The sequence below is a fragment of the Indicator indicator genome, chromosome 3, assembly GCF_027791375.1.
Source record: "Indicator indicator isolate 239-I01 chromosome 3, UM_Iind_1.1, whole genome shotgun sequence".
Classification (NCBI taxonomy): domain Eukaryota; kingdom Metazoa; phylum Chordata; class Aves; order Piciformes; family Indicatoridae; genus Indicator; species Indicator indicator.
In genome coordinates, this window is record NC_072012.1 from 49,426,560 (window position 1) to 49,452,984 (window position 26,425).

The 26,425-nt window shown below is 41.6% G+C and overlaps 1 protein-coding gene across 2 annotated transcripts in view; it reads left to right on the forward strand.

The window, feature by feature from the left end:
- Window positions 1-19,713, forward strand: part of CNOT2 (CCR4-NOT transcription complex subunit 2) — a 113,193-nt gene extending 93,480 nt beyond the window's left edge. For both annotated transcript variants that reach the window (XM_054399390.1, XM_054399389.1), the window contains exons 8-15: window positions 2,048-2,172; window positions 4,333-4,453; window positions 4,568-4,724; window positions 7,907-7,968; window positions 8,065-8,114; window positions 8,865-8,965; window positions 9,609-9,753; window positions 19,420-19,713. In XM_054399390.1, coding sequence (XP_054255365.1) covers window positions 2,048-2,172; window positions 4,333-4,453; window positions 4,568-4,724; window positions 7,907-7,968; window positions 8,065-8,114; window positions 8,865-8,965; window positions 9,609-9,753; window positions 19,420-19,506 — 848 coding nt within the window. In that variant the 3' untranslated portion in view covers window positions 19,507-19,713. The remainder of the gene's footprint in view (window positions 1-2,047; window positions 2,173-4,332; window positions 4,454-4,567; window positions 4,725-7,906; window positions 7,969-8,064; window positions 8,115-8,864; window positions 8,966-9,608; window positions 9,754-19,419) is intronic.
- The last annotated feature ends 6,712 nt before the right edge of the window (window positions 19,714-26,425 follow it).

The window sequence follows — 26,425 nt, forward strand, 5'->3', positions numbered from 1 at the left end:
CTGGAAAGATTTCAGGTAAGCTTAGAGTGAGGCACAGCAGTTCTTTTTGTTAATGCCTTAGTGATTTTTGTCGTGCATGTCACATCAGCTACTCTGAAAAGTCACTTTTGTAACCTCAAGTTATTTTTGTGACATTTGTCAACTTTCCAACCAAAAATAACCCAGTGTTTTCTAGCTATAAAAAGCTAATGTTTTCCAGAGATATCTCCCAACTTTAACTGGGGAGAAATAAGAGATACCACGATATCAGGAGAGAGTAGCCTCATGGACTGGGCATAACCAGAGCCCTTCTGCTTAAGATAGCTGCGACAGAGAGCTAAATGAGTTAAAACTGAAGTGCTTCTAAACACTGGGAAAAGTCACTTCCCCAAATGAAGACATTGAAAAGTCACACTGAGAGTGGAGAGCAGCTTGTGGTTACATGAGATTTTGTCTGCTTCTGAAACAGAAGCCATTACCTGGAAAATTGACAGGATGTAGGAAGGAGATCCATACAAATGCACTTGCAGCATGAAGCTGGTGTTCAACATTCAGCAACACTGCCACATGAAAAGAAATCTGCAGCTGCTCTTGTGCTTGCACCATTTCCCCATTTTGGTGCTAGCAAAGCTCTTTGCATGACTGTGTGGTGAACCAGGAAAGACATTTCTCTGTCTGAAGAGTAATCTTCAGCATCTGCTTAATGCAGAGGATGGGTTTGGTGGTAGAAATGATCAAGAAATGGGGACATGAGATGCACTGAATGCTGTCTCCAGCAACAAAAAGTAGAGAACACTTTTGGTTGTGGTCAAGAAAAAAGAGGTTTGAAATTTAGCAGCTGAGACCTGATTTCTTCATGCCGATCTTAGCCAGGAAAATTAGGCTTCAAGTAACTTTAGATAGATTAAGTGCAACACAGTTAACTTGTAATCAATTTCACTTATCCAGTGGAAGAAATTTGACTAACTCTGGATGAAAAGGATGAAGAGCAGAAACAAGATTAGCTCAGTAGGGGTTGTTCTTGAAGAAACTTTGATCTTTAGCTTGAGAATACTAAAGAAAGTCATATACAGTTTTTCACTGAAGCATTTTAGATCCCATACATCTCTTCAGAATGTTTGAAAAATAGGCCCTAGATTTCCTTTTGTCTTTTCTTCTACTAGTGCCAAATTGTTTGGAACCAAATAACTATATTAGTTCTCTGTCTCAGCAAAGAACATTTACCTTTGGGTGCTTCATGTGGGAACATTTACCTTTGGGTTCTCCATGTGGGGGCTTTTCTTTGTTTATTTTTGTTTGTTTCTGTTGGATTTTTTATTATTATTTATTTATTTGAGTTTTGGGTTATTTTCAACTGGCATTAAAGAAAAGAAAAAACAAAAAAGAATGTTGCTTTTCAGTAGTGGGAAACCATGTTCCAATGTGACTGGCCTACTCTTTTTAAATTAGGGTCAGAGCACTGAGAGTTGCAGGCTAAATGCATTCAGTTTTCATACTGAAAGTAGGAGTCGTTCTTATGTCACAGGCAAGTATTTCCCTGGTGAGATGTTCTGTTGCAAGTCAGCTGGGCACCCTTTAAGAATATGTGCTTCTAAAGAGATCATGCTAAGAAATTCTTCATGCAATTAGGGGATGGAGGAAAAATGTATTCTGATGTAACAAAGCAGTACATCCTTCCTTCATCAGTGGATTTCCTTAAGTACCGCTTTAATAATGCCTGCAAAGATTATTTGATTCTCTAGATGTGCAAACCAGGTGCTGTTCCTGGCACAAAATACTGGGCTTCATTCTTAAAGCAGTGGATGTGTCTATGGATTTAACCTGGAGTGTTTCTCAGCTCACCCTTAAATAAGTGGCTTTAGTCTAATGTGTGTGAATGTTTTAAAGGAACCTGCTTTGTTTTGGTTTACCTCTTTTGGTTTGTTGGTTGTTTTTTTTTTTGGTGTCGTTTCTGCTGTACAACTTGCACAGAGTGAAAAAGAAAAAAGGACAGGAAGTAAGATGGACAGCAGAAAAATCCTTCCTTTTCAGTCATTTCATGTTGTTTCTGCTTTCGTTTTGATGATAGTGGGGATGGTAACAAAACCAGCAAGTGAGCAGTCCCAGGACTTTTCAATACACAATGAAGACTTTCCAGCATTACCAGGCTCCAGCTACAAAGACCCAACATCGAGTAATGATGACAACAAATCCGTAAGTACACTTCTTTCATGTTGACTATACAGACTTCTTTTATTGATCAGATTGAAAATGGACAGATCCAGAGAGGGGATTCTGCCACTTTACTCTGCTCTGGTGAGACCTCACCTGGAGTACTGTGTACAGCTTTGGAGCTCTCAATATAGGAAGGATATGGAAGCAATGGAGGGCATCCAGAGAAGGGCCACAAAAATGATCAGGGGGTTGGAGCACTTCTGCTTTAAGACAGGCTGAGGGAGATGGGGGTGTTCAGCCTGGAGAAGAGGAGGTTCTGGGCAGACGTAGTGATGACCTTCCAGTACCTCAAGAGGGCTACAAGAAGGATGGGGAGAGAGCACAGTGACAGGACCAGGGGCAATGGCTTTAAGCTGGAGAAGAGCAGATTTAGATTGGATGTTAGGAACAAATTCTTTACCATGAGGGTGACAGAACACAGGGAGTTGTGGTCCCATCCCTGGAGATGTTCAAGGTGAGGCTCAACGATGCCCTGGGCAACCTGATCTAGTTGGGGATGTCCCTGCTGACTGCAGAGAGGTTGAACTGGGTGACCTTTGGAGGTCCTTTCTGGCCTGGACTATTCTATGATTCCCTGTAAATAAATAATAAATTTGTTTTATATATGGATAAGGGGCCAGGAAAGCTCTTGCAATAACACTTTGAAATTGGAGAATTTGTATCTATTTTGCAATTCACAATTTCTACCAATCCCAGCTCATTTTTCCACTGTTGGCACCTCTCATCAGTAGTAGTAGCTTGCACATTGTGACATCTTCCTTCAAAGCTGTCAAATCCTTTAAAAGTTAGGTGGTACAATACCCCTTCCAGGTAAAATTCTTGATGGATAAATAAAATTGCAGGAAACAGTCTTTTAATAGAGACCATTATATTCATGGGGATGTTGTAAACTAGGGGAATACATTGCATAGATTCATAGAATAACAGGCTGGAAGGAACCTCAAGGATCATCTAGTCCAAGCTTTCAGGGTAAGAATCTTAAGTTAATAGTTGTAATTATCACACATTAGGTAGATGGCTTAGATCATAAGGTTATGGTGGCGGGAGGTTCTTTTTCACAGTTTACTCTGAAAGATATGTAATAAAATTTGTTTTTTTTAAATTACAAATGGAAGGTGAATAAAATTTGATGGCAGAGAACAGTTTCCTGCAATGTTTGACAAAATGTTCTAATTTCTGAAGGGTTTATGAGTTAAAATTGCAAAAAAATATATTCATCAGAGTGGCATAAATACTCCTGAGTAAGGAGTAGATGTGACTACAAACACATGAAAACCAAAAAATGTAGCTGTTCAAAACAGGGGTGGGAGGAAGACTTAACTTCCCAATGTGGCCAGGTTTATTGTGTGGGAAATGTTCTGGTACAGGTTACTGTTGCATATTCAGTAAGGAAGGAAGGAGTACATTTGATTACATTGTGATGATGCAGGCTTGTTTTGAAGAATAAGGGCAAGAAATAACAGTTAGGAAAGATCTGTTTTGCTGGTATATGAACTCCTGGAGTGCAATAACAGTTTTCTTGCCAGCCATGTTTACATCTCTTTCCTGATAATTGCAAATATGCCAACTGTATGTTGCTTGCACCTGAAATTGGCTTGAGTTGCTACCTGTTGCTGTCATGGAGTGTTATGTGGCAGTAAGACTGTATGGGATAAATCCAATGGGATGAATCCAAACATCATCGAGTCACAGGCACTTGGGATATCCGTTGTGTATTCACACCCAGGTGTAAAATATTTTGTTACCCATTTAGATTGCAAGCTGTTGGATGATTAATAGCTCTTACTGTTAAGAGAGGTACGCTTTAGGAAGTGGTAAAGGTTTGTCAGCAGAACTCAAGAGAATCATAGAAATGTTCAGGTTGGAAAAGACCTTCAGGATCATCAATCCGACCCACAACCCTACTCTACAAGGCTCACCCCTAAATCAGAGCCCCAAGCACCACAGCCAGGCTTGGGCACTCCACCACCTCCCTGCCCAGCGCATTCCAATGTGCTGCAAGAGCTTCAGTTTGGTTCCATTCTAGTGCCTCATTTATCAGAGTTTTAGTTTAGAGCGCTCGGCTGAAAGATGGGCTTAACAAGTTTTCCATTTTTGATATGTTTCCATCATACCAACTCTGCAAATTATTTTTGCTAGAATTTGAGTACGTCAGGCAAAACATCATCCAGCACAGATGGGCCCAAGTTTCCTGGAGACAAAAGTTCAACTACGCAAAACAACAACCAGCAGAAAAAAGGGATCCAGGTGTTACCTGATGGTATGTGTCATTCTGGTTCTTCTGCTTCCTTAGAAGCTTTGGCAGATGTTTAGATCATGTTGTTGATTCCTCCACTTCTTGAAAGGAGAAAATTAATTTGTTCTTCTTGCCCAGGTCGGGTTACCAACATTCCTCAAGGGATGGTGACGGACCAGTTTGGGATGATCGGCTTGTTAACATTCATCAGGGCAGCAGAGACAGATCCAGGAATGGTACATCTTGCATTAGGAAGTGATTTAACAACACTAGGTCTCAATCTCAACTCTCCTGAGTAAGTTTCTGCTTTTTCAGTACTATCTTCAGCTTTGATTTTTATTATGCAGTCATTCATCATAAACTCACTTAGCTTACACATCTATCTCACAAGATCTTTTGCCACATAGTATTTGAAAATGTAATGGGAATAAAATGAAATGGTCATAAATGAGAATAATGCTTCAAGGCACACTTGTGATGCCAGCTTTCAATAAATGTAGTGGCTTTGCTCCTTCTTCTGTCTTCCTTAGAACTTCCTTCAAGGAGTGGATAATGTATTGTTAACAGATTTCATGTATGTCTTATCTTTCAAGTAATACAGCTCCTTGAGGGTAGCTATACTTAACTCTCAGCACTTTGGGGGATGGATTCAATTTATGTTAGTGTAATAATGAACAGAGCACCTGCATTCCTAGAGACCTAACTTGTTAGAAATTGCCCCTTTCAGAAATTCTTTTTAGAGAGCTTGCACTCAAACTTAGGCAAATTGTTATGGCATTGGCACCTCTAAAAGTATTCCAAAGCCATGGCCCAGAGTCCATTGTCTGCAGTTATTTGCAGAATGTGTTATATTGACATAGTGTCTCCTTCAGATGCAGTGGCTAATCTCATAGGGCAATTCTCCAGCTGAATTCAGTAGTTACCCCACTCCTATCTCCTTTCACAACATATTGAGCATGCACAAAGAACAGTTCCTGGCCACAGGTGGCTACTTTTCCTTGGTAGTCCTAGAGGTTGCAGCACTTAGAGGGAGACTGGTCTCCAGAATCTACACAGTAGTTAAATAGTTTACCTGTTTTTATTTTGGATTGTTTGAACAGCTGCTTTACTCAATGAAATTCTTTCAAGTACATCCATATCTGAATTCTCAAGTTGTTCCTAGACACAGGTGAAACCTGGTTATGTTGTTTGGTTATAGAGCTGCTCTCTCTCTAGGTACTGGAATGCAGAACAGTAGTAGTGATGCTGCTTTTGGTGATACAATTTCATATCTGATTTAGTGTTATTAATTCATTTTATTGACTGACATAAAGCTTAGGCTTAACATACCTAATGGAAACTCTACATAAAACCTCATAGATGGACGTGGTACCTCCCTGCACAGGATACTTGGATGCAGTGGTGACTTGTAGCAGCTCCTGCACACAGCATCTGAATTAGGATGCTGCTGCTTTTCCATAGCAGCTGTGCTGTCAATAGATGGAATTTTAATATTTAATTACTGTATGTAGGGTATTTAGGGTCTTGGATGGAGGGGATAGAGGTTTAATATTTCACCCAGACAGTTACACTACATTTAAGCTTTGCAAACAGCCTTTGCAGTCCTTACAGTCTGGCCTGCCCTCTTGCCTTAGGTTACTAAACATCCTTTGTGTGCTTTAGGAGTTGTCATTTGAAATGCTAAGAGAGCTAAAATTTTCTGCCCTCTGAAGTACTTCTGATGATAAAAATATCTGTTTGACTTAAACACTTAGGACAATATATATGCTTTTAGAAACAAAATATTAGAGTTCAATGTATCTCTGATGGTTTGAATAAACCCTTTAGCTCCTTATTTTATGTAGATTTTCTGAACAGATAGGTTAAAATTTATTTTGGTTGTTGAAAAGAGTAATTACACATTGCCTGTACAGCCTGATAGTTCTGTAAGAAACATGCTTTTAGTTCTCTGGAATAACTTGGAATTCTACATAAACAAAAATGAAAAAAAATGTCCTTGCATCATTTAGTTCTTTAGACATTATGTAGCTGTTTGTTGATGTTCTAAAGCTTTCTGAAATCTTCATCAGATGGACTGTAAGCTGTCCAATACCTCCTTGAAAAATGTTACATTCGTGGAGTCATATTCGTAACATGGAGGGAACACTGCACAAACTCTCCATTTTTTATTGCATACAGAGATGCAGACCAAGTCTAACACATTCAGGTTGGAAGAGACCCTCAGGATCACCAGAACCCTACTCTGCAAGGCTCACCCCTAAACCACAGCCCCAAGCACCACAGCCAAACCACCTTCAAACACAGCCAGGCTTGGGGACTCCACCACCTCCCTGGGCAGCATATTCCAATGCCTGACCACTCTTGTCCTGAAATAATGTTTCCTCATGTCCAGTCTAAACCTACCCAAGTGACACCCCTCTTCTTGGAGCAATTCCTATCCATGTTTTCAAGCAAGAGTGGTTTTGTTGCTTCCAATATCTGTGGACTTTGTCACTGAAATATCTTCCTTCACAAGCTCTAAAGCATAAGTTTTTGCTAACAGTAAGAAGAGTTAGCTAGAGCAAGATTGATGACAATTGATCAGTGTAGATTTTGACCCATATAGCTCAGTTGGAGATTTGTTGTGTTGAGGTATTTTAATAGATATCTGATTTTTGTTTTTTTCCTAGTGGTTATTAGAACTTTGACAAAGAAGCAGCAAGGATTTGGGAGGGTGTACTATCCTCAGGTTTCATTTACTAAACTTGCCATAGCAGCATGCTCTCATTGATAATCACAAGCAGGCTGTAGCTACCTGCCAAAAGTACATTTTGCTCAGTCTTTTCTTTTTTACTACTTTACCTGTTGATTAGAAATCTCATTCCTGAGTGCATCAGCTATTGTAGTGCAGTTGGAAGCTTCATCATTTTTCTCTTTGCTAAACTATTGGCACCTTTTTTTTTTTTTTTAATAACATGAGTAAAATCTACAGGAAAGAAAAATATTAAATCATCATAAATATGAATTAATGTTGTGCTGGGATTCCAAGTAAAATCTTTACTGGTTAGTTAGACAGTGTGAGCTTTTCTTCCCCTTTTTGAAAGAGGCTATTAAATCAGAGCCCACCAGGCTTGTGGCAGCTGTGTCTATGCAAATTGCAAACTTGTGTATAATTGGACCCTGGAAAAAGGTTGGGATCTCTGGCATTTAAGCTGAAGGGTGATAGATTAAAACAGAAATCTTGACCCTGTAGATTCCCATGGCAGTTTAAATGCAGTTTTACTTTGCATATTAAGAAGAAAATGAATAAATGTAAGTGTTAGAGGAAACTGGGCTGGAAGTTTCCTTGCCTCCTCCCTCCTCACTCCAGCAGGCTTTTGACTGTGTGGCTGTTTTTAGGTTTGTGAGGCTGGTTATGGAGGGTTTTATTGTTGTGGTTGTTGTTTGGTTGCTTCGGGGTTTTGGTTTTAATTTTGAAAAATCTGTGCTTTTCTTCAGAAATCTTTACCCCAAATTTGCATCACCCTGGGCATCATCACCATGTCGACCTCAAGACATAGGTAAGTGAGCTCTAACTGTTCAACTTAAGGTAAATGTTTGCAGATGATATTCATTTACATGTCTTAATAGTTGCATCAATTCCGGTTCTTTTTTAGACTTCCATGTTCCATCTGAATACTTAACTAACATTCACATTAGGGATAAGGTGAGTACGTGTGTGTGTGTGTGTGGTTTTTTTTTTTTTGTTGTTCATTTATTACCAGCAGTTTTCTAAATTCTCTTTCAGATAGGTAATGTCCAAAATCTGTTGTGTTTTATGGGTGCCCTCAGCCCTTTTTAGGATTTAACCAGCTAATTGGACACATCTCGCACCCATTCCACAGAGTGTTAAGAGTTTTACCCCTTCATGTAAAGCAGAAGTTTCTGATGGTTCATGCATAATGAAATCTGTGCTGTTTCTTCTTGAGATAAGCTTGGGATTGTGGTTCAGTCTATTTTCATAGTGATCTGTTGTTGCATTCATTCCATACCTACACGAATAGGGTTTGCTTTAGTAGATCCGTTGCCTTTCAACTATAGTAGTTCTGCAAGAAATACTGTGAGACACTTGAGTAATGTTACTTAGAGGGTGAAGTGAGCAAATACATGCAAATGCCTGGGGGTTTAATAAAACCAGTGAGATGAGGATACACATAGCTACAGGGAGAAAATTCCAGTTGGCTGATTTGTTGCTTCAAGTTTATTTTCTGTTGTATCCTTTAAGTCGGAACCATTAGAAGTGAAGAAAAATTGATTGCTTTGATAATAGTTACTCTGTAATATTAGAGTATCATTTGCAACACCCTTAGGATGGGAGTTCTGGATGTAACCTTGTGTTATTTAAGTGGGATTAGTATGTCTGACAAACCTTTCTCTCTTGTGATTTTTCATCCTCGTTTTCTTCAATCTTTTGCAGCTGGCTGCAATAAAACTTGGCCGATATGGAGAAGATCTCCTGTTTTATCTCTATTACATGAATGGAGGAGATGTATTACAGCTATTAGCAGCAGTAGAGCTGTACGTTCAAACTGTTTTGTCAGTCTTCTGTGATTTATTATTGCAGTAATGAAGGAGTAGAGGGAAATAAAACCAACAAAAAACAAACGGCTAACAAACAAAAAGAAAAAAGGAAAACAAACAAAAGAACAAAACCAAAGCAAACATCAAGTTAGACACAAGCTTAGTCAATTTCAAGCTGGAAACCTTTTTTTTTTTACAAATACATCCTCCAACCTTGGTTCTATTTGGTGTTAATTCTTTTTTCATTCCTGTAGTGGCAATGAAAAGTCATTGTGGTGAATTTTGCATTCCGAAGCAGCACTGAACAAAGTGGCAGGTGCCAGTCCTTGTGAAATGTCTAACTTGTCTGTCTTCAGCAAAAACGAAAAGCAGTAAATAATGATTAAAAGAGAGGGTGTTGTTTGGACCTACCAGACTTGTTAAAGTTTCTTACATGATCAATCTGAGGTATAATAAATAAATGGAAGAGGTGTGAGATCACAGGTAGAACGATGCCTTAGAAATTTTGGGTTGCTTTGGAATGCTTTGTCTAGTTTTGATTGAAACCTTAAAAGTTTAGTTAATTAAACCAATTTCAAGATAACTAACACTAAAAATTCTTTTTTTTTTTTCCCTCCCCCCTTCCTATTGAAAATGCAAGATTTAACCGGGATTGGAGATACCACAAAGAAGAACGAGTATGGATCACCAGGGCACCCGGCATGGAGCCAACGATGAAAACCAACACCTACGAGAGGGGAACATATTACTTCTTTGACTGTCTTAACTGGAGGAAAGTAGCTAAGGTACCTCTTTTCCCTTGTGCAGATTGTCTATCACCCACCTACTTTTAGAAGAACAAAAGTAAAACCCAACCCCTCCTTCCCCCACCCTCCCAAAAAAAGTTTCAACATTTTATCTTCCTGCTGTTTTAACTTCATTACCTTCATTTCTGATGTGTGGCGGAATAAAGGTTGCCTAAAAACCATTGGCTTGCTTGTGGAAAAGGAGGAGCTGTCTCTATTTCCACATGCTTATGCATTTCATTTAATCAGAAATCTTTTCACCTGGAGCCAAACTTAAGAATCTTTTGCTTAATAGGCATTCAATTTCTGTGAGCAGGTTACCTCTATACCTTTGGGAGATTATTAAATATGACATGAAATAGTTATGTGTCTATTGATGTGCTCTTAAACATCAGCTTTAAATTAAAGGGAATAAAGTTCAGTGTTCTTTTCTCTCTTAAATGCATTACATTTCTTCCTAGACAGCATATTGAAGTGTCACCTAGACATTAACTAGATACAGTTCTCTTTTCTTCCTTTATTCTCTGCTTCCCCCAATCAGTTTGCTTACTCTGTGCAAGCTCTGCTCAGAAATGAACATTTCAGCTGCACCAGATCATGTGGGAGGTTCTTCAGTCCATTTGCATGCATGACTTGTTGCCTCTGTAGCCTTTCTCATGACTGTAAGAAATCTGAAGGTTTTATGGTTTTTTTTAAAGTAATTTCCAACTTTCAAGCAAAAGCGTCACTCCCCTCAAAAGAAAGCCCAGACAAACTTGAGCTATAGATTTGCTCCTTGGTATACTTCCCCACTTCCTGTGGGTTACACAAGACACTATTTAAAGCCATTGTACTGTTATGTAAGATCATCAGAAGGGCAGTAAGTACCTTTTTGAAAGGCTAGATTTGTTTTCTGGAGTCATCTGAATATGTTCTATTTAATTCTGAGCAATAAGAACCTCATGCAGGTTCACATGTCAATGGAATTGAGTTTCACCCTATGTGAAAACATCCCTTTCACTAGGAGGAGGTGGTTCCTACTTTGTTACTGTCTTTTTCTCCCTCTACTAAATACATGAAGCTGCTACTTGATGCTTAAGCAGTACTTTTGAAACTCTGTTTTGAGTCCTGAGTGCTGTCCTGAAATTCAGCATCCAGTACTTGAGTTGATAAAATTAGCATCCTACATCCTTCCTCTTTCAAAGAGTAGAGCTGACTTGATCTGTTAGGCATTCCTGAAGGTGCTGCCATGAAAGAGATGTGTGAATCACCACCTCTACTCTGGCTGATTTTGCCCCCAAGATCTGCCTAGATTCTTTTTTCTTTAATTTGCATACTAACAATTTTCCCAACATTAAGAAGCAGCTGATAGATAGTAGAAACTTTTACAAAGTTTCCTACCTGCAACAGTAACTACAAAAAGCAACATAATTAATTTTATCTCTCCAGTGCCCATAGGAAGAGAGAATATCCTTTTATTTATTTATGTTAAGCTTGGGTATTTCTTAATGTAGTGAAAATAGTGAAACTGGAACAGTATTTTAAATTTTTTTACTTGATTTTAGTTTGCAAAATACTGCAGGCAAGTTGAGTATTGATCCTGGGGATCTGGAGAAGGATTTGGGGGAAAATCACTGTTTTATTACATGGAAAAGGAGTAACTTGCTAGAAATAATTCTGTGACATAAATAAGAACTTAGATGTCTGTCAGGTGTAATCTTGGCACTGTATGGTAATGTTGTTACCTCTAATAGGAATTTTCTGGAGTTGGCATTTCCTTGGAGGAAGACTAACACAAAAAAAGTGGCAGGATTTGATAACTCCATGTTGCTTTGAATGGAAAGAAAAGTATGGCCAAGGTTTTTTTCTTTGTTTGTTTGTTTGTTTTTTCTGTCAAAAGCAGAAGTATTAATTAATGTTTCAGGAAATTAAAAATAGACTAAACAATTCTGATAAATTGCAGTCTTGTATTAAAACTGCTCCATTATTAGGGAATGCTGGGAATATCAGTTCCTTACAAGGCCACAATAGTCATTACAGAGTCACACAATTGTCAGGGTTGGAAGGGACTTCAAGGATCATCCAGTTCCAACCTCCCTGCCATGGGCTACCTCACACTACAGCAGGTTGCCCAGAGCCACATCCAGCCTGGCCTTAAAAACCTCCAAGGATGAGGCTTCCACCACCTCCCTGGGCAACCTGTGCCAGTGTCTCACCACCCTCTTGGAGAAGAACTTCTTCCTGACATCCAATCTGAATCTACCCACCTCTAGCTTGGGTCCATTCCCCCCAGTCCTATCACTCCCTGACACCCTAAAGTCCCTCTCCAGTTTTCTTGGAGCCCCCTTCAGGTACTGGAACAACCCCAATTCTCTCAGTCTGTCCTCATAGGAGAGGAGCTCCAGCCCTCTGCTCATCCTCATGGCCCTTCTTTTGCTGGTTGACAGTTTCACTCATCATTTTTGGAGTAGTCAGACAAGAATTCTTTCAGGTAGATTATTGCCTTGTGTGTGCAAATCCAGTTTTGCAGACCTGGAGCCTTGTGCATTATCAGCTTATGTAGTTACTGTAGCTATTTTATAGTGCATTATGATAGGCAAAGTGAAATGCAAGCTGTTTACTTTGGATAATATCACTAAACCTTAAGACCTAAGTTTGTAAAAACATCAATCAGGTGTGCTGTAACAGATTTTTATTATTTATTATTTTTTTTAATAGTGCTCTGTGTTGGTTTTAACAAAGCACTCTAAAGTGAACTGAATAACCTCTTTCAAGAAAGCATCAAACTATGTATTAATCTTTTTTTTTTTTTTTTTTGTTAAGCTGTAAGCTCTATTTTTATATCCCTAATAGATAATAGACTCAGGAAGGAAATGCAGCAGAACAGCTGAGTAATGAGGCAGTTCCTAAACTGTTAAGGCATAAAATCAAATTAATTCTGCTGATAGATGGTATTAAATAGGGGAAAAATACAAGTGACAATAAACCTCAAGTGCATCTGAAGTGCAACCCAACATCTAGGAAAACATGGATTGCAGATATGTCTGTATATTTGATTTCTTTATCCCAGAGCACGTGGAAAGTACAGTATGGGTAAAGACACTTTGTGCCCAGGTGCCCAAGAAAGCCAACAACTTCCTGGCTTGGATCACAGTGTGACCAGCAGGAGTAGGGAAGTGATTGTTCCCCTGTAATCAGCACTGGTGAGGCTACACTTAGAGAACTGCATTCACTTTTGGAGCCCTCACTACAAGAAGGACATTGAGGTGCTGGACTGTCTCCAAAAAAGGGCAGTGAAGCAGGTGAAGGGCCTAGAGCACAGGTCTTGTGAGGGGCTGCTGAAAGAACTCATGTTGGGGAAAAAAAACCCTGGAGAAAATGAGGTTGAAAGGAAGTCGTAGCAAGGTAGAGACCAATCTGTTCTCCCAAGTTACAAGTTATGACAGGATGAGAGAAAACAGCCTCAAGTTGTGTCAGGCTTGGCTTAGGTTGGATATTAGGAAAAATTTCCTCCCTGAAAGGGTTGTCAAAAGCATTGGAAGAGGCTGCCCAGGGAGGTGGTGAAGTCACCATCCTTGGAGGCATTTAAAAGATTGTGTAAATGTGGTGCTGAGGGACATGGTTTAGTGGTGGACTTGGCAGCACTAGCTTCATGGTTGGACTCAATGATCTCAAAGAGCTTTTCCAACCTAAAAGATTCTGTGATGCTCATTTTTCACTGAGGATTTGCCTATGTGGTTTGCTGCTGCTGTTGAGAAGACATGAGAGAGGAACAGAAGTGAGTATGACATAAAAAATGCTTCCTGCAATTGCACGTCTTTTGAGATCCTAATGGAAATTATCTGAAGTAAACTGTCTGGAATTTCTCCTTTGAGAAGTAGTCTTGCATGGAGGTCTTTATGGGAGCCAGGGTTTAATTTCCAAGTGTTTATTTGCTTGTAAGGGTGGCTGCCTATTTTAAATTACCTTTAAGGTCAATATTAATTGAGATACTCTTATAATACTAGGAAGTTAAATTTGCTTTTCTAAGAGTGATGTGTCATAGCATTTTTATTCAGCCTTAATTTACATCTGGGTCTTTGTTTCCATCTTCAAGCCAGTATAAATGCTGTTTTTCAGTCCTATTTGGAAATTTTTGATCTAGCCATGAGGTTTCTGCCACCTCCTTTGATGGACTTACACAGTTCAGAATATTTTGTCCTCAGGACACTTCCTACTCTTCTACCTTTTTTTCTCTTTTACCACATTAATGCTGTAGATCACCTTCAGCAATTCTCTTATCTCCTTAATCACAGAATCATAGAATGGTCTGAGCTGGAAGGGACCTCCAAAGCTCATCCAGTCCAACCCCCTCTGCAGTCAGCAGGGACATCCCCAACTAGATCAGGTTACCCAGAGCCCTGTCCAGCCTCACCTTGAATATCTCAAAGGGATGGGGCCACAACCACCTTCCTGGGCAATCTGTTCAGTGTTCCACCACCCTCATGGTGCAGAACTTGTTCCTAACATCCAATCTAAATCTGCTCTTCTCTAGTCTGAAGCCATTGCCTCTCATCCTGTCCCTGCAGGCCTTTGCAAACAGTCTCTCTCCAACCTTCCTGTAGCCCCCTTCAGGTACTGGCAGGCTGCTATTAGGTCTCCCCAGAGCCTCCTCTTCTCCAGGCTGAACACCCCCAGCTCCCTCAGCCTGTCCCCATAGCAGAGCTGCTCCAACCCCCTGAGCATTTTTGTGGCTCTTCTCTGGACCTGCTCCATCAGCTCCATGTCCTTCCTGTATTGAGGTCTGCTCCAGACCTGTACACAGAACTCCAGGTGAGGTCTCACCAGAGCAGAGTCAAGTAATATTCTTACCTATTGTTTGCACATGTGCAGCCTGATGTAACTTTACCATCACAACAAGTTTTCAGGATGGTTGATTTCTTTGCAATTTATTTAATGTCACACGTGCCTGAATTTTCCACACACATTTAGTATTCATTATTCTTGGTTACTAAAAGGCACTTAGTTTTTAATAATTACTTCCATGCAGAAAATAAGAGGTGTTTGTCAGTGGCTAAGTGACTTTTTTTTTAATATGTTATTTGTATCTGCTTATATTAAAAATTACTGGTCCTACTGTTCACATCCTAAACCATAGTGGCCCCTGGAATCAAAAGCAGAACCAAAAAGCATACCTGTAAAACAAGTATTTTTCTCTATGTAATAAATAATCACCTCTTAGTTTTCAAAAAATATTTGGTTATTGAGTTCTTTTTTGGGTTTTGGTATGGTCAGGTCCAGCTTCAGGTGCTCTTACACACTACTGGATGTTGGACTTGAGGGTTGCTGACAAAGGGATGCAAATGAAAAAGCCTGGATGTGTTGAAAGGTGGTTTGGATGTGGTGCATGGGGATATGGTTTAGGGGTGAACTTTGTAGAGTAGGATTCTGGATTGGACTTGGTGATCCTGAGGCTCTTTTCCAACCTGAATGTTTCTGTGATGTTCCAGACAGTTTACTTCAGACAATTTCTGTTAGGATCTCAAGAGGTGCAATTGTAGGAAACATTTTTGATTTCATACCCACTTCCATTCCTCTCTCATGTCTTCTCAACAGCAGCAGCAAACCACATAGGCAAATCCTCAGTGAAAAATCAGAATCAGGGAATTTTTTAGGTTGGAAAAGCTCTTTGAGATTACTGAATCCAACCACAAACCTAGCCCTGCCAAGTCCACCTCTAAATCATGTCCCTCAGCACCACATCTACACAGCTTTTAAAGGCTTCCAGGGATGGTGACTCCACCACCTCCCTGGGCAGCCTGTTCCAGTGTTTTGACAACCCTTTCAGGGAGGAAATGAGGGACTTCCAAGTTGTGGCTGACAAAGGACTGTTCAAGTGTCTTTAGTTTAAAGAGTGAGCAGAAATACTTCTACTTCCAAAAGAAGTAAAATAAAGAGGCTGTCATTGAATTGGAGAGAAATAGAGAAATTGTATTCAAAAATATGCAGGAAAATACAGAATACATGAAGCCTTAACACCTAATACATATACAGGATACATGAAAAAAACCCAAACCCCAAAAGTCTTCCCTTAACCAGACTAGACCACAAACCCAGTGCTCATTGCCTCCCTGCCACTCACTGCCTCCCTGCCACTCATTGCCTCCCTGCCTAAGCAGGCTGTAATTGTGCAGGAGAAAATCAGCCCAGCCTCTGAAAGCCATAAACAGGCCTCCTCCATGGGTTACCAGTTAAGGGACTCCCTCCAGAGAGCAGATAGGGTAGAGAAAAAAAGAGTGTGAGAGAGAGAGTTGACCTTGCTGCCAATTTATAAAGAGATAGCATGATTAGGGGATTGAGTAATGAAGTTACAATGTTCCATTCACAGGCTTACAGGATGTTAGGGGTTGGAAGGGACCTCCAAAGATCATCAAGTCCAACCCCATGCCAGAGCAGGACCAGAGAATCCAGCACAGGGCACACAGGAACACATCCAGACAGGGCTGGAAAGGCTCCAGAGAAGGAGACTCCACAACCTCTCTGGGCAGCCTGCTCCAGGGCTCTGGGACCCTCACAGTCAAGAAGTTCTTCCTCATGTTGAGGTGGAACCTCCTGTGTTGGAGTTTCTATCCATTGCCCCTTGTCCTGTCCCAGGGCACAAGTGAGCAGAGGCTGTCCCTGTCCCTTCCTTCCTGACCCCCAGCCCTCAGCTATTGATAGACATTGATCAGATCCCCTCTCAGCCTTCTGCTCTTCAGACTAAAAAGCCCCAGGGCTCTCAGCCTCTCCTCATTGGGCACCTGCTCCATCCCCTGGACCTTCCTGCTCCTCCTGGAGGACTCTTTTTTTATAAAGAGGCACCCACCTCACACCATGACATCAAGCTACTGAACATTTCTTTCAAGCACTCACCTTGCTCACTACTGCCAACAGAGGCAGGCAATCACCTTGAGTTTGGAAAGCCCATTTTAGGCTACTGATAACTGTCCTTATCAGTTTGAAGAAGTCATTTTCCATGGGTAATTTTGAAGGCATTTCAGAGTGTGTGAAGGATTGAAGTAACTGAAGCTGACCCATAGATGGGTGGTGATCTGCAGGCTCTGTTCCAGGATCATGTGCAAAATGGAAAGCTATGAATGGGAGAAACTTTTGAGTGGTATTTTTTTCTATTATAGGATGACTTCAGAATTAAGGAAGATCCATCCAACCTAAACCAGGCTTTAAGACCAAAACACCTGCATAGATTTGTACACTTTGATCTTGCTTCTGGCAGAAAGAGGCAGCAGGCAGATACCTCTTCAGTATCAGCACACTTGTATGTATCCTCACAAAAAAAGAGAGCCAGACACCAGCTGGCATGCAGTCTTAATTAGGAATGCCAAAACAAATTGGCTTGTCTATGTATCACCTAAGCCAGCCCAAATAAACCAGCCCACCACCAAAATAAAAACCAAACCCAAACAACATTCAATTTAAAAAGACTTAAAAACACACAAAAAAAACCCCACACAGACAACCAACTTTGAAGCAGAGAACTGGGAAGCAGGAACAAAGCAGATGTGCAGCACAGTGCAGATGGCTGTAACCTCATATAGGTTTTGCTAGGATTTTCCAGGCTTAGGGATGGGATTCTCTGGGGGATACAGACTTACAGAAGGCAGAGCATTTTTCCCTGATCTGTTTCCTTGCCATGCTGGATGTTCTTTCTATGCTAGATAGACGTGGTTTTATTTTAAAGAAGAGAGGTCTGACAGTTGGATTTGCTAGGTTTTCTTTGTGGTCTTGCATTGGCTTGGCCTTTAATATGGTTTGCCTACCTGTAAAAGCTATTCTACTGTTTAGTCTGTTATACTCTTTAGTCACTTCTGAGAGTGTTCCAAAAGAATCTGTTCAGTCCTCTTGATGTTTTCATTAGTGTATAAAAACAGTGGGGTAAGTTTGTTCTGAAGATAGACAGTTGATGTTCTGCTGAGGTTCTCCACAGAGTTAGGCAAAATAAATGATTATTCCCGTCTGTTGTTGAATTACCTGTAAGCACCCTTGAAAAACTCTGAAACTTCTGCTTGCTCAGTTTATTGACTGGAAATAAAATGGGGATGAGACACAATTCAACTGCCAAAAGGCTCTGAAAAAGAAAAGATTCAAGCAAGTCCATGTCCGTTTGTGGATGAACAAGCACCGAATTGTCCACTTGTACTCAACTCTGGTGTGGCCACATCTTGAGTGTTGTGTCCAGTTAGGGGCACCTCAATCCAAGAGAGATGTGGAGGTGCTGGAGCCAGGGCAGAGGAGGGCAAGGAAGCTGGGAAGGGCCTGGAGAAGAAATGTGATGAAGAGAGACTGAAGGAGCTGGGGATGGTTAGTGTGAAAGAGAGGAGGCTGAGGGGAGACCTCCTGGCTCTCTACAACTACCTGAAAGGAGGTTGTGGAGAGGTTGGTGCTGGTCTCTTCTCCCAGGTCATTAGTGATAGGAGAAGAGGGAATGGCCTCAAGCTGCCACTGGGTAGCTTTAGACTGGACAGTAGGAACCATTTTTTGAGGGCAAGAGTGGTGAGGGACTGGAATGTGGTGGGCAGGGAGGTGGTGGAGTGCCCAAGCCTGGCTGTGTTTGAAGGTGGTTTGGGTGTGGTGCTTGGGGCTGTGGTTTAGGGGTGAGCCTTGTAGAGTAGGGTTGTGGGTTGGCCTTGGTGATCCTGAGGGGCTTTTCCAACCTGAATGTTTCTGTGATTTTTGTGTGAAGTGTCAGAGTGCACAAACCAGGGCTGTGTGCACAAGGAAAGAATCTGCCTTTTTTTTTTTTTTCCACTGTAACAATCAGGATGCATTTAGACTTCAAAGGTGCTTGCAGTCTGTTTTGTAGTAAAGGCAGTCAGAATAAGAATTTGAAACGTTACACAATTATTCAAACCAGATGCCCTCAAACAGAAGTCCAGGTGGCTGTGCTGGTGAGACAATAAAACTGCTTCTTTATGAACCAGTAGCTTGTGTTGCATCTGAGTACATGGGCAAAGATTCTTATTCTGTGAGGTTGTTTATGAAACACTGAGAGCATTTCTTATGAAAGATGTTGGCCAGGTGTGATAGAGGAACAGGGAGCTCAGGCTGGACAGGAGGGTTGGCTGAGTCTGAAGCATAAATCTGAGCATGAAAGAAACATGGTGGAAGACTTTGTTAAATTCTGGCTTAAGCAGGACTCAGTACTTGAGCATCTTTTGACAGTGTTCCTCAAGAGGGAAACCCCTAGGCAGTTTAACTTACAACTGGGCCTGACAGCATGCCACAAAATATCCTCAAACCTCAGGTTCTCCAAAAGAAGTCTCTGTATGTGTGGCATGTTGAAAGACAGAGAATTTTTTTCATGGTTCAGCTGCTGCTGTTGTGTATTTGTGTTTTGTGTGTGCACATCTATCAAACGGCTTGAGATGAGAACTTCAGAGTTATGAGTCATGCAGTATTCAGAAGAACAGGAGAGCCTGCATGTTGCAGGTGCAGTGGCTTAGGATATTGACCCTTTTTTTTTTTTTTTTCTTACTTAAAATACAGAATCCAGGACAGTGAAATCATGTGTTTGTGCCTTAAGGTAAATTAGGACTTGTTCCCTTCTGTATTTGTGCTTTTCAAGTGTGGCTGGTACAAAGACCAGGTCTTGACTGGTAAATGATTTGTTGTTTTATTTGATTTTTGTCTTTTTTTTTTTTTCAATTGTAGGAGTTCCATCTGGAATATGACAAATTAGAAGAAAGGCCTCATCTGCCATCAACCTTCAACTACAACCCTGCTCAGCAAGCCTTCTAAAGACTTCCCTTTTCTTGGGGTATGGCTGTCTCAGCACAATACTCAACATAACTGCAGAACTGATGTGGCTCAGGCATCCTGGTTTTAATTCCTTGAGGATCTGGCAATTGGCTCATTGGAAGGGGTCACCATTTGAGGTCCTGCCTTACTAATTATGTGCTGCCCAACAACTAAATTTGTAATTGTTTTTCTTTAGTTTGAGCAGGGTCTGAATTTTGGTTTCTGTTTCATTTTTTTTTTTTTTTTTGCCAGCAGACAAGCTTGGGTCTGTAAAGACAAGCAAAGTACACACTGACAAAAAAAGTTTACCACTTAGTTTTCCAAAATGTAAAAAAAAACAAAGCAAAACAAAACAAGGCAAAACAATACAAAGCAAAGCAAAACAAAACAAGGCAAAACAATACAAAGCAAAGCAAAACAAAACAAGGCAAAACAATACAAAGCAAAACAAAACAAAACAAATGATGACATCAAAAAGACCAAAAAAAAAGACAAAAAAAAAGAGAGAGAAAAAATTAGACAAAACAAAATTTGCATTGTTCATTGTAGCACTATTGGTAATAAAAACTGTTTGTGCATTTTTATGTGAAGATCCTTCTCGTATTTCATTTGGAAAGATGAGCAAGGTTTGCTTCCTTCATATTTTTTTTTCCCCCTTCTCTTTTTTTTTTTCTTTTCTTTTTTTTTTTTTTTTTTGGAAAGGCAGTTTTTGGTTTTGTTTTTGGTTTTTTGCCAAGCTTAATGCAAGAAAATATCTTTGACTGTTTAAGAAAGAAAGGATATCGCCACAGTCTCTGGTGAGTTTCCAGAGCTGTGTATTTACTGAGCTTCATCTTTCCAGAATGAGCAAAACACTGTCCAGTCTTTGTTACGATTTTGTAATAAATGTGTACATTTTTTTTAAATTTTTTGGACATCACATGAATAAAGGTATGTATGTACGAATGTGTATATATTATATATATGACATCTATTTTGGAAAATGTTTGCCCTGCTGTACCTCATTTTTAGGAGGTGTGCATGGATGCAATATATGAAAAAAAAAAAAGAAACAAAAAAAAAAAACCAACAACCAACAACAACAAAATAAAAAACCAAATGGGACATTCTGGAACTGCTGGTCAGGGGACTTTAACTTTGTCGCCCTGTGCACTAAAGGGCCAGATTATTTTCAGCAGCCAAGGACATCCATACCCAAGTGAATGTGATGGGACTTAAAAAAAAAAAAAAAAAAAACAAAAAATAAAAAAAAAAAAGTGAACTGAGACAATTCACTCTGGCTGTTTGAACAGCAGCGTTTCATAGGAAGAGAGAAAAGGAGAAAAAAAAACAAAAAAAAAGGAAAAACAAAAAAGGAAAAGAGAAAAAAAAAATCAATCTTGTATTTTCTGACCACATAAAGGCTTCTTCTCTTTGTAATAAAGTAGAAAAGCTCTCCTCACTGCAGTGTTGACTTTGATTTGAGATTGTGAAATTATTTCTTCAGCAATGACAAATGGAAAAAACAAAACAAAAAGCAAACAAAAAAGCAAAAGTTGAAGTATTAAACCTATCAAGCTGTACAGTGGTTAAGACAGTTGAAGAGTCTTTTTGCTGCTGACAAGTAAAGTCATGAGAGAGTTTCATATTCCTTTCCACAGCCAAAAAGGTTTGTTTGAAGCTTGATTTCAGATCTCCTCTCTTACAGTAGCAAGTGGCAAATGGTTTTTAGAAAGGGGGGGGAGGGGAAGTGTTTCTGTGGCAGTTTAAGACAATTTCAAATGACAGAAAGATGCTTCAAGAATTCATCACAGCACACAAGGAACATGAGGAAGACAAGTTTGGGTTAGAACTGATCATAGCTTAGTTCCAGGTTGGTATTTTCCCACATTTCCATTTAATGATCACTAGAGTACTTGAAATTCCAGACACAAACATACTTGAATCTATACTGGTACTGAAACTGTGACTTCTCTAGAGTGAAGGAAAGAAGGAGGAAGGAAAACCTGCACAGTTTGGATAGGTTGCTTAGCCTGGGTGTGCCTTGACACTTCTCAGCGTGGGGCAAACCATTCCAAAGTATCTGAAATTACCAAAGCAATAAAAGATAGCAAAACCTCTGCCAGTCCACTGGGGGGGACTTGTTAGGTTTTGAGCCATTTGTCTGTGTCTCACAGAATCACAGAATAGTCTGGGTTGGAAGGAACCTCCTACTCTGCTAACTTTTTGTTCTCTTTTACCACATTAATGCTATGGATTAAGCAATGCTCTTATCTCTTTAATCATAGAATGGTCTGGGCTGGAGGGAACCTTCAAAGCTCATCCAGTCCAACCCCCTCTGCAGTCAGCAGGGACATCCCCAACTAGATCAGGTTGCCCAGAGGCTTGTTGAGGCTCACCTTGAATATCTCCAGGGATGGAGCCTCAACCACCTCCCTGGGCAACCTGTTCCAGTGTTCCACCACCTTCATAGTAAAGAACTTGTGCCTAACATCCAATCTAAATCTGCTCTGCTCTAGTTTGAAGCCATTGCCCCTCCTCCTGTCCCTGCAGGCCTTTGCAAACAGTCTCTCTCCATCCTTCCTGTAGCCCCCTTCAGGTACTGGCAGGCTGCTATTAGGTCTCCTTGGAGCCTCCTCTTCTCCGGGCTGAACACCCCCAGCTCCCTCAGCCTGTCCCCATAGCAGAGCTGCTCCAACCCCCTGAGTATTTTCATGACCCTCCTCTGGACCCTCTCCATCAGGTCCATGTCCTTCCTATACTGAGGGCTCCAGACTTGTACACAGAACTCCAGGTGAGGTCTCACCAGAGCAGAGCCAAGTGGCAAAACAATGCCAGAGCAGCTTGTTGGCATGTACTGACTCATGCTTGGAGACTGGGCCATTAGTGGCATTGCTGTGGCTCTCCAGCAAGTGTACAGCAATTCTGAATTCTACACTTTTGAAATGCCTGGTTTGAGACTATAGGCAGAAAAACATAAGACTATTGATTATCTTTTTTTGTTTGTTTGTTTTGTTCAAAATTGCTTTCTCAGCTTGGAGGAGGGTGGTTATGATCCTGTTGATGGTTAACACAGCTGAAAAAGATGGTGACTTTTTCTCAGCTCAGAGCAGATTTAAAGATAGATTTGACTATTCAAGCAAGTTTTTGAAATGATAATTTTCCAAAAATGTCTTTCTCATGCTACAGTTTTGGGGTTTTTTTTGCTGTCAAGAGGTCTGCCATGATCTTTGCTTTTTTTTGCTGTTGTTGTTCTTTTAGGATCCTGAAATGATGTTTCCCTCTTCAGCTCAAACATGATTGTATCTTACTGTATGGGCTTTGGGGTGTTTTTTAATGTCATTTTTCATCTGCATAGCCAATTCCATGGAAGTGAAAAACAGAGATGGTAAAGGGACCAAGATAAATGAGATTAAGGTTGGTGGTTTATATTGTAAAATACCTGTGGCACTGTAGAAACAAGTTTAGTTTAGATAAGGCTGAGAAGGGATCTGATCAATGTTTATCAATAGCTGAGGGCTGGGGGTCAGGAGGAGGGGGCCAGGCTCTTTTGGGTGGTGCACAGCAATAAGCCAAGGACCAATGGAGACAAACTTGAACAGAGAAGGTTTCAGCTCAACAGGAGGAGAAACTTCTTTGCAGTGGTGGTGACAGAGGCCTGGAGCAGGCTGCCCAGAGAGGTTGTGGAATCTCCTTCTCTGGAGACTTTCCAAACCCACCTGGATGCATTCCTGTGTGGACTGCCCTGAGTGCTGCTGCTCTGGCAGGGGGGTTGGACTCAATGAATTCTGGAGGTCCTTTCCAACCTCTAACATTTTGTGATTCTGTGATTCTATGAAATTGGGAACCTGATTTCAGCAAAAAAAAATGACTGACACAGTTGCACCAACTGCATGGTACTTAAAAAACGTGAGCTGCTTCGTTTTAGCCAACTCCTCACCTCTGAGCAAGGAACTGATGCTTCACTCCTTCCAAGGGGGAGAACAGGACTGCCTCTCCTTTGGTGATTCAGTCAGCATGCATGGAGTCTTGAAATTCTGTTGTATTCTGGCTTGAAGCAGGTGACCTAGACAAGGTATGAAACTGTAAACACTGCTTAGCTGCTAGCACACTAATTAAAAAAAAATAGGGAAAAAAAAAACATACTGCCTGTTGTCATTCTGAAAGAAGGAAAACATCAGCCCTCGTTTACATGTGTGGTAAGCTGGCAGCTGACTAGACCTGAAGGTTTTTAACACTGACAGATAAGGTCTGAGGCTTATTTAATGTGGGTTTATATTCCACTAAGAATAAGGTCACACAGGATCACACAGGATGTTAGGGGCTGGAAGGGGCCTCTGGAAATCTTCCAGTCCAACCCCCCTGCCACAGCAGAACCAGAGAATCCAGTACAGGGCACACAGGAACACATCCAGACAGGGCTGGAAAGTCTCCAGAGGAGACTCCACAACCTCCCTGGGGAGCCTGTTCCAGGGCTCTGGGACCCTCACAGATGGAAGGGTTTGAATGCTATTTTTAAAATACCTTTATTTGAGGTGGGTTGGTTTTTTTTCTCCTGTAATTATTCACTAATGTGCCAAGTATGTCATGAGCAGTGAGCCCAAGGTGTTCATGGAAACAAGTAGAAGCATTCCTGTTTCTGGCCTGTTTTTGTTGTTCCTTACAGCATATTGTTTGTAAGTCAATACCGTTTCAATGGCAATCTACTACCCTGAATTCCCAGGGCTAAAATGGATTACCCCTAGTAGTGCAGAAAACTCTTGCAGTTGTTGTAACAGTTACTGCTCAAACCACCCAGCTCCTGGGGAAACTGAGGCTATCAGGAAGTCACGGAGGAAGGAAGGACCCTCCACCTGGGTGCTTAAAATTGCACAATAAACACAAAAACCCACCCAAGACTCAACCTTCTCTGCCTTAGCACCTGGTGCCACAAATACTGAAGTACATGAGAACCTTCATGACTAATCTCAGAGCCAAGTAATCCAGGGAAGCCTGCAGGTACTCACATGAGTGGCTGGGGAGTGGCCAGGCAGAAAGGGACCTGGGGGTGCTGGTTGACAGCAGCAGAGCATGAGCCAGCAGTGTGCCCAGGTGGCCAGGAGAGCCAATGGCATCCTGGCCTGCATCAGGAATAGTGTGGCCAGCAGGAGCAGGGAAGTCATTCTGCCCTGTGCCCAGCACTGGTTAGACCACACCTTGAGTACTGTGTCCAATTCTGGGCTCCTCAATTCAGGAAAGATGTTGAGATGCTGGAAGGTGTCCAGAGATTGGCAACAAGGCTGGGGAGGGGTCTGGAGCACAGCCCTGTGAGGAGAGGCTGAGGGAGCTGGGGGTGTTTAGCCTGGAGAAGAGGAGGCTCAGGGCAGACCTCATTGCTGTCTACGACTACCTGAAGGGAGGTTGTAGCCAGGTGGGGGTTGGTCTCTTCTCCCAGACAAGCAGCACCAGAACAAGAGGACACAGTCTCAAGCTGTTCAGGGGGAAGTTTAGGCTTGATCTTAGAAAGAAGTTCTTCCCAGACAGAGAGATTGGCCATGGGAATGTGCTGCCCAGGGAGGTGGTGGGGTCAGCATCCCTGGAGGTGTTTAAGCAAAGCCTGGATGAGGCACTCAGTGACATGGTCTGGTTGATTGGATAGGGTTGGGTGATTGTTTGGACTTGGTGATCTTGGAGGTCTCTTCCAACCTGGTTGATTCTGTGATTCTGTGACTGCTTTGCAAGTGACTGTGACCTCCACTGAAGTGTGGGCTGCATTTATGTCTGGGTCCATGAGTGACCACACTGCCCTTTCAGATGTGACATCTACATGCATAGGAAGATGTGTAGTCATCCCACACAGACACACCTGGCTGTGTGTCATCTCTGAAATCCTCTCCCTCTGTCAACAGTTTTTGTGCTTTTCTCCTTCGTTTTTAACAGTTTTCATGAAAAAATAATAACTAACAGCATACCTAAATGAAGAACTTTTGTGTTGTAATCAGATGTGAAATTGTCGAGGATGCTTGCAGAGTGCTGAGGGACTCTCTGTGTTGGCCACCAAAAGACCATAAACTGTCTTAGGCTGGAAAGCACACAGGTCTGTAGGGCAGGCAGCTCAATCCAGCATCACTTACAAGTCATTATATGGTCCTGGTCTGCCCTGGTGAGGCCCCACCTGGAATACTGCATCCAGTTCTGGGCTCCCCAGTGCAAGAGGGACAGGGATCTGCTGGAGAGAGTCCAAGGGAGGGCTCCAAGGATGCTGAAGGGATTTGAGCACTGCCTGGTGAGGAGAGGCTGAGAGCCCTGGGGCTGTTTAGTGTGGAGAGGAGAAGACTGAGAGGGGATCTGATCAATGTCTATCAATAGCTGAGGGCTGGGGGTGAGGAAGGAAGGGACAGGGACAGCCTCTGCTCACTTGTGCCCTGGGATAGGACAAGGGGCAATGGATGGAAACTCCAGCACAGGTGGTTCCACCTGAACATGAGGAGGAACTTCTTGACTGTGAGGGTCCCAGAGCACTGGAACAGGCTGCCCAGAGAGGTTGTGGAGTCTCCTTCTGTGGAGCCTTTGCAGCCCTGTCTGGATGTGTTCCTGTGTGCCCTGTGCTGGATTCTCTGGTCCTGTTCTGGCAGGGGGGTTGGACTGGAAGATCTCCAGAGGTCCTTTCCAGCCCCTAACATCCTGTGAGTAGCCATGGCTGTTGAAGAAATTGGTAAAGATACTGAGCATACTGTGGTAAAGATACTGTGGTACTGTGCTGTTCGTTTTCTAGGTAACGTTGCTTCTGAGATATTTGCCACTTGAAAGGAACACATTTTAATTTTACCTTTTTAATTTTATTCTCCACAACATCATTGAAGAGGAGGCTCAGGGGAGACCTTACTGCTCTCTACAACTACCTGAAGGGAGATTGTAGCCAGGTGGGGGTTGGTCTCTTTTCCCAGGCACCCAGCACCAG